An 8,134-nucleotide genomic window follows, 5' to 3' on the forward strand; every position below is an offset into this window, starting at 1 on the left:
TTTTTAAGCTACTGCGACCTCCACGGGGCATTAAAACCGTCTTGTTAAGCTACTGCGACCTCCACGTCTTTTCCAAGAGGTAATAAAGCCATCTTATTAAGCTACTGCGACCTCCACCATTTCTCCAAGGGGCAATAAAATTGTCTTTTTAAGCTACTGCGACCTCTACCGCACTCTTCCAAGGGACATTAAAACTGTCTTGTTAAGCTACTGCGGCCTCCACCACTTTTCCAAGGTGCATTAATACCATCTTGTTAAGCTACTGCGACCTCCACCACTTTTCCAAGGAGCATTAAAACGGTCTTGTTAAGCTACTGCGACCTCCACCACTTTTACAAGGGTCATTAAAACCGTCTTGCTAAGCTACTGCGACCTCCACCACTTCTCCAATGGGCATTAAAGTCTTCTTTTTAAGCTACTGCGGCCTCCACCGCTCTTCCAAGGGGAATTAAAACCGTCTTGTTAAGCTACTGCGACCTCCACGTCTCTTCCAAGGGGCATTAAAAGCGTCTTGTTAAGCTACTGCGACCTTCACCACTTCTCCAAAGGGCATTAAAACTGTCTTTTTAAGAGATTGCGACCTCCACCGCTTTTCTAAGGGGCATTAAAACCATCTTGTTAAGCTACTGCGACCTCCACCACTTCTCCAAGGGGCATTAAACTGTCTTGTTAAGCTGTTGCGACCTCCACCACTCTTCCAAGGGGCATTAGAATTGTCTTGTTAAGCTACTGTGACCTCCACCGCTCTTCCAAGGGGCATTAAAATCGTCTTGTTAAGCTACTGCGACCTCCACCGCTCTTCCAAGGGGCATTGAAACCGTATTTTTAAGATACTGCGACCTCCACCGCTCTTCCAAGGGGAATTAAACCATCTTTTTATGCTACTGCGACCTCCACGGGGCATTAAAACCGTCTTGTTAAGCTACTGCGACCTCTACGTCTCTTCCAAGAGGCATTAAAACCATCTTATTAAGCTACTGCGACCTCCACCACTTCTCCAAGAGACATTAAAATCATCTTTTTAAGCTACTGCGACCTCCACTGCACTCTTCCAAGGGGCATTAAAACCGTCTTGTTAAGCTACTGCGACCTCCACCACTTTTCCAAGGGGCATTAATACTGTGTTGTTAAGCTACTGCGACCTCCACCACTTTTCCAAGGAGAATTAAAATGTTCTTGCTAAACTACTGCGACCTCCACCACTTCTCCAAGGGCACAAAAACCATCTTGCTAAGCTACTGCGACCTACACCACTTCTCCAAGGGGCATTAAAATTGTCTGGTTAAGCTACTGCGACCTCCACGTCTCTTCCAAGGGGCATTAAAACCGTCTTGTTAAGCTACTGCGACCTCCACCACTTCTCCAAAGGGCATTAAAACTGTCTTTTTAAGAAATTGCGACCTCCACCGCTTTTCTAAGGGTCATTAAAACCATCTTGTTAAGCTACTGCGACCTCCACCACTTCTCCAAGGGGCATTAAAACCGTCTTTTTAAGCTATTGCGACCTCCACCACTCTTCCCAGGGGCATTAAAATCGTCTTGTTAAGCTACTGCAACCTCCAACACTTTTCCAAGGGGCATTAAAACCATCTTGTTAAGCTACTGCTACCTCCACCACTTTTCCAAGCGTCAGTAAAAGCGTCTTTTTAAGCTACTGTGGCCTCCACCGCTCTTCCAAGGGGCATTAAGACCATCTAGTTAAGCTACAGCGACCTCCACCACTACTCCAAGGGGCATTAAAACCGTCTTGTTAAGATACAGCGACCTCCACCACTTCTCCAAGGGGCATTAAAACCGTCTTTTTAAGCTACTGCGACCTCCACCGCTCTTCCAAGGGGAATTAAAACAGTCTTCTTAAGCTACTGCGACTTCCACTACTTCTCCAAGGGGCATTAAACCCGTCTTGTTAAGCTACTACGACCTCCACGTCACTTCCAAGAGGCATTAAAACCATCTTGCTAAGTTATTGCGACCTCCACCACTTTTCGAAGGGGCATTAAAACGGTCTTTTTAAGTTACTGCGACCTCCACCACTTCTCCAAGGGGCATTAAAACCGTCTTGCTAAGCTACTGCGACCTCCACCACTTCTCCAAGGGGCATTAAAATCGTCTTGTTAAGCTACTGCGACCTCCACCGCTCTTCCATTGGGAATTAAAACCGTCTTGTTAAGCTACTGCGACCTCCACCACTTCTCCAAAGGGCATTAAAACTGTCTATTTAAGAGATTGCGACCTCCACCGCTTTTCTAAGGGGCATTAAATCCATCTTGTTAAGCTACTGCGACCTCCACCACTTCTCCAAGGGGCATTAAACTGTCTTGTTAAGCTACTGCGACCTTCACCACTACTCCAAGGGGAATTAAAACCATCTAGTTAAGATACTGCGACCTCCACCACTTCTCCAAGGATCATTAAAACCATCTTTTTAAGCTACTGCGACCTCCGCTGCTGTTCCAAGGGGCAATAAAACCGTCTTGTTAAGCTACTGCAACCTCCACCACTTTTCCAAGGGGAATTAAAACCATCTTGTTATGCTACAGCGACCTCCACCACTTTTCCAAGTGGCAGTAAAAGCGTCTTGTTAAGCTACTGCGACCTCCACCGCTCTTCCAAGGGGCATTAAAACCGTCTTTTTAAGCTACTGCGACCTCCACCACTCTTCCAAGGGGCTTTAACACTAGAACTACTGATGGAGTCATTTTGACTCCTTTCGTTTTTTATTTCTCTTCTGTGACTACATTTTTCAGAATTCCGGCTTGAAACTCGGTGACTTTTCCTCAAATATGATGTGAAAAAAGATTTTGTGAGAATAAATAATTTTGGTGAAAAATTTGCGCGTTTTTTTCAAAATTTACCAAGAACTACTGAAGGGAGTCATTTTGACTCCCTACTATATTTTGAGGTCCTTTTGTCACTAAATGTTGCTATAAAGTTTTGTGCATAATTTTTTCACTGTCTTATTTACCCTGATGTTCATATAGATGTAGTTCAATTTACATGTCAACTTTTCACATTTTCCTTGTGTTTTACCTGCTTGTATTACTGTGTAATGCTGAACAAAATAGCTTGTTTACTCTAGGCTCTTATCTTATGCTAATGAAGGGTGGTGTTTTTCTAAGGTCCTAGCAGGAGACAGTATTCTGGATAGTAACTTTACTTTCAGTTCAGCTGAAGAGACAAAGAGAACAGACGCAGACATACGAGCTCTGAAGACTCATACAGGTATGAATTGTTATGAAATAGTTTAGCTGTCTGTCAACTGATTCAGCCCACCTACTTTTGAAGGTGGCAGAACAGTTATTATTTCTTTTAGTTTTCATTTCATTTCTATTTTTCAGCAGGGAACTATATAGAATTATGGAATTTGTGAGGAATATGGAGAGAAGACATTTGATAAAGCCTCAGGATATTCTGGCTACTTTGCAATCCATACCGGAGGATGAATCGGAATCCGAATTGCAGGAACATGTATTTGATTCTGACAGTGATGAAGATTTCATTCCTCAGAACATATCAAGTGAATCTGAAGACTCAGAAGGAACAAATCCAGAAGGTAAGTAGTTATGTGTATTTATTTGTTCGTCCACACACTGAGTTAGGGCCTGTGCACACTAGCAGAATTCTGGCTGAATAGCCATCTGGATATTCTTGCCGCAATACAGGCCGCACCTGCCCGCTCATGCCTGAAGCTCCGCTCCGAACCCCGGGCTGGAGCCGCTGTCAGGGACAGAGCAGCGCTTGCTTACGCGAGAGCACGGCTCCGTCCCAGACAGCGGCTCCAGCCCGGGGTTCGGAGCGGAGCTTCAGGTATGAAACTCCGCTCTGTACCTGAGCGGGCAGGTACGGGCCGGATTGTGGTGAGAATATCCGGTCGGATATTCCGCCGCTAATCCAGCCAGTGTGCACGGACCCTTACAAAACAAAAATTCTAAATATTCATCAACTTTTTTCCAGATATTCCAAGCACATCAACTGGGGATCGGGCTCATGCAGTTATGTTGCCTCGTGACCATCCTCCTGGTCGTGGACAGAAAAAATCAGCAAAACGTCCCAGAAATGAAAGAACAACAGATAACGATGGCGGCGAAGGTAATGCAACAACAAACACCAGAGAAGGCGAATCTGAAGGAATACTAGTTTCAGCGGATGGTATTCAATGGAAACCTGTTGAAATTGGAGAACACTTGCCTGGTAGGCGTGACAGCCAAAATATTCTTCGAGAAGCACCTGGCCCTACAGGATACGCCAGAAGAAATATCATTATCGATAGTCCTTTGAGCGCATGGCGTTTATTTTTTGATTCATATATATTGACACATATAAAAAACTGTACGCTTGCAGAAGCATGCAGGAACAATAATTTACAGTTTACTCTATCTGATGAGGAGCTAGATGCATTCATTGCGATATTCTATGCTCGTGGAATATCTGGCACGAACCGTCACTCGATTAGCAGTATTTGGTGTAATGACTGGGGAATACCGTTTTGCAAAGCGACAATGTCTAGGGACCGCTTTGTTGAAATTATGAGGTTTCTCAGATTTGATGAGAAATCTACTCGATCGGAGAGACTGCAAACGGACAAGTTTGCTCTATTTTCTACTGTGTGGGACAGGTTTATTGAAAATTGTATTGCGTGTTACAAACCTGGCCCATACATAACGGTGGATGAGCAACTTTTCCCAAGCAAAACTAGATGTCCATTCACGCAGTACATGCCTTCCAAACCAGATAAATATGGCCACAAATATTGGCTAGCTGTTGATAAGAGGAGCAAATATCTGGCAAATGGCTTCCCTTATCTAGGCAAAGATGACACACGCCGTGCTGAGGACCGTTTAGCTGACCATGTGGTAATGAAGTTATTGGACCCGTTTTTGAAAAAAGGTCGCAATGTTACAACCGATAATTATTTTACTTCAGTAAAATTAGCTAAACAGCTAAAAAGCAAAGGAACAACCATCGTGGGAACACTGAACAAGATAAGGTGAGAAGTGCCTAAAGAAATAAAATCCATGAAAGAGGAATTGTACAACACTAAAGTGTTTAGAAATGAAGACAATTTTACACTTACAGTATATCAAGGAAAGCCCAACAAAAATGTTGTCATTTTGAGTTCCGTCCATCCAGATGTTGTTGTTGCGTCTGATTCCGCTAAAAAACTCCAGAAACGGTAAAGTTTTACAATGAAACAAAATATGGAGTAGATGTAGTGGATCAGATGGCACGAAAATATACCACACGAACATGCACAAGGAGATGGCCTGTTCATGCATTTGAAAATGCCTTAGACTTTGCGGGTTTAAATGCATGGATAATATTCAAGGAGATTACCCACCAAAAAATGTCACGCAAGGCATTTTTGCAAACGCTTGTGAGAGAGTTGAGTGGTCCTTATGTCACAGATAGGGAAAAGGGTTCCACGTCCCAAGTTTCTACATGCTCAGAAGTGATGGTTCAAACAAAATTTTGCCAGATCAAAGAAAAGTGCAAGAAAAATAGATCTGTCGGAAATTGTAAGACTTGTGGTAAGTCTTTGTGTGGGCAATGTACTGCCATAAATCAAAGGCAATGCCTAAAATGCGAAACACCAAATATTTAGAAGGTGAATTCTGCGCCATATTTTCATTTTTATGCTCCTCCACCTACATTTTCTCTGCTTTTTGTTCTTCAGTTGTTGTTTATATGTGTGCACTTGAATGAAAAAAAATGTTTGAAAAACGTCTATTATAATTATTGTTATTTTCTGTAGAAAAATAAGAAAAGCAGAAAAAAAACAATCAAAAGCATTACTGTTGGATCTCACAATAATAATACATTACAAAAAATATAATTATTAATAAATAACCACAAATGAAACTCTAAAAATAAACGAAAACAAGCAAGGAGTCAAAATGACTCCTTTCAGTAGTTCTAGGCGGGGTCACGAGTCCAGTAGTCCTAGTGTTAAAACCATCTTGTTGAGCTTCTGCGACCTCCACGTCTCTTCCAAGGGGCATTAAAACTGCCTTGTTAAGATACTGCGACCTCCACCACTTCTCCAAGGGGCATTAAAACCGTCTTTTTATGCTACTGCGATCTCCACCGCTCTTCCAAGGGGCATTAAAACAGTCTTTTTAAGCTACTGCGGCCTCCATCGCTCTTTCAAGGGGCATTAAAACCGTCTTGTTAAGCTACTGCGACCTCCACTACTTCTCCAAGGGGCATTAAAACTGTCCTTTTAACCTACTGAGACCTCCACTGCTCTTCCAAGGGGCATTAAACCATCTTTTTAAGCTACTGCGACCTCCATGGGGCACTAAAACCATCTTGTTAAGTTACTGCGACCTCCACGTCTCTTCAAAGAGGCATTAAAACCATCTTGCTAAGCTACTGCGACCTCCACCACTTCTCCAAGGGGAATTAAAGCCGTCTTTTTAAGCTACTACGACCTCCACCGCTCTTCCAAGGTGCATTAAAACCGTCTTGTTAAGATACTGCGACATCCACCACTTTTCTAAGGGGCATTAAAACCGTTTTGTTAAGCTACTGCGACCTCCACCACTTCTTCAAGGGGCATTAAAACCGTCTTTTTAAGCTACTGCGACCTCCAACACTTCTCCAAGGGGCATTAAAAATATATTTTTAAGCTATTGCGACCTCCACCGCTCTTCCAAGGGGAATAAAAACCGTCTATTTAAGCTACTGCGTCCTCCACCGCTCTTCAAAGGGGCATTAAAACCATCTTGTTAAGCTACTGCGACCTCCACCACTTCTCCAAGGGGCATTAAAACAGTCTTGTTAAGCTACTGCGACCTCCACCACTTCTCCAAGGGGCATTAAAACCGTCTATTTAGGCTACTGCGACCTCCACCGCTCTTCCAAGGGGCATTAAAAAGGTCTTGTTAAGCTACTGCAACCTCCACGTCTCTTCTAAGGGGCATTAAAAGCGTCTTGTTAAGCTACTGCGACATCCACCACTACTCCAAGGGGCATTAAAACTGTCTTTTTAAGCTTCTGCTACCTCCACCGCTCTTCCAAGGGGCATTAAAACCGTATCTTGAAGCTACTGCGACCTCCATCTCTCTTCCAAGGGGCATTAAAATCGTCTTGTTAAGCTACTGCGACCTCCACCGCTCTTCCAAGGGGCATTAAAACCGTATTTTTAAGCTACTGCGACCTCCACGGGGCATTAAAACCGTCTTGTTAAGCTACTGCGACCTCCACGTCTTTTCCAAGAGGTAATAAAGCCATCTTATTAAGCTACTGCGACCTCCACCATTTTTCCAAGGGGCATTAAAATTGTCTTTTTAAGCTACTGCGACCTCTACCGCACTCTTCCAAGGGACATTAAAACTGTCATGTTAAGCTACTGCGGCCTCCACCACTTTTCCAAGGTGCATTAATACCGTCTTGTTAAGCTACTGCGACCTCCACCACTTTTCCAAGGAGCATTAAAACGGTCTTGTTAAGCTACTGCGACCTCCACCACTTTTACAAGGGTCATTAAAACCGTCTTGCTAAGCTACTGCGACCTCCACCACTTCTCCAATGGGCATTAAAGTCTTCTTTTTAAGCTACTGCGGCCTCCACCGCTCTTCCAAGGGGAATTAAAACCGTCTTGTTAAGCTACTGCGACCTCCACCGCTCTTCCAAGGGGCATTAAAACCGTCTTTTTAAGCTACTGCGACCTCCACCACTCTTCCAAGAGGCTTTAACACTAGAACTACTGATGGAGTCATTTTGACTCCTTTCGTTTTTTATTTCTCTTCTGTGACTACATTTTTCAGAATTCCGGCTTGAAACTCGGTGACTTTTCCTCAAATATGATGTGAAAAAAGATTTTGTGAGAATAAATAATTTTGGTGAAAAATTTGCGCGTTTTTTTCAAAATTTACCAAGAACTACTGAAGGGAGTCATTTTGACTCCCTACTCTATTTTGAGGTCCTTTTGTCACTAAATGTTGCTATAAAGTTTTGTGCATAATTTTTTCACTGTCTTATTTACCCTGATGTTCATATAGATGTAGTTCAATTTACATGTCAACTTTTCACATTTTCCTTGTGTTTTACCTGCTTGTATTACTGTGTAATGCTGAACAAAATAGCTTGTTTACTCTAGGCTCTTATCTTATGCTAATGAAGGGTGGTGATT

General features: G+C 43.1%; 1 protein-coding gene across 1 annotated transcript; it reads left to right on the plus strand.

Moving 5' to 3' along the window:
* The first annotated feature begins 2,835 nt into the window (after nt 1–2,835).
* Nucleotides 2,836–4,765, plus strand: LOC141164774 (uncharacterized). Its single transcript, XM_073650360.1, has 4 exons — nt 2,836–3,222; nt 3,339–3,553; nt 3,955–4,711; nt 4,759–4,765. Exons 2-4 carry the CDS (start codon nt 3,358–3,360, stop codon nt 4,763–4,765), a joined length of 960 nt encoding a protein of 319 aa, XP_073506461.1. The 5' UTR covers nt 2,836–3,222; nt 3,339–3,357.
* The last annotated feature ends 3,369 nt before the right edge of the window (nt 4,766–8,134 follow it).

The sequence above is a fragment of the Phyllobates terribilis genome, unplaced genomic scaffold, assembly GCF_046119375.1.
Source record: "Phyllobates terribilis strain yellow unplaced genomic scaffold, ASM4611937v1 Scaffold_1__5_contigs__length_1240528914, whole genome shotgun sequence".
Classification (NCBI taxonomy): Eukaryota; Metazoa; Chordata; class Amphibia; order Anura; family Dendrobatidae; genus Phyllobates; species Phyllobates terribilis.

Coding starts and splice junctions, on each gene's coding strand:
- LOC141164774 (XM_073650360.1), top strand. CDS start 3,358: ATGGAATTTGTGAGGAATATGGAGAGAAGACATTTGATAAAGCCTCAG. Junction 3,554..3,954: donor AGAAGGAACAAATCCAGAAG/GTAAGTAGTTAT, acceptor ACTTTTTTCCAG/ATATTCCAAGCACATCAACT.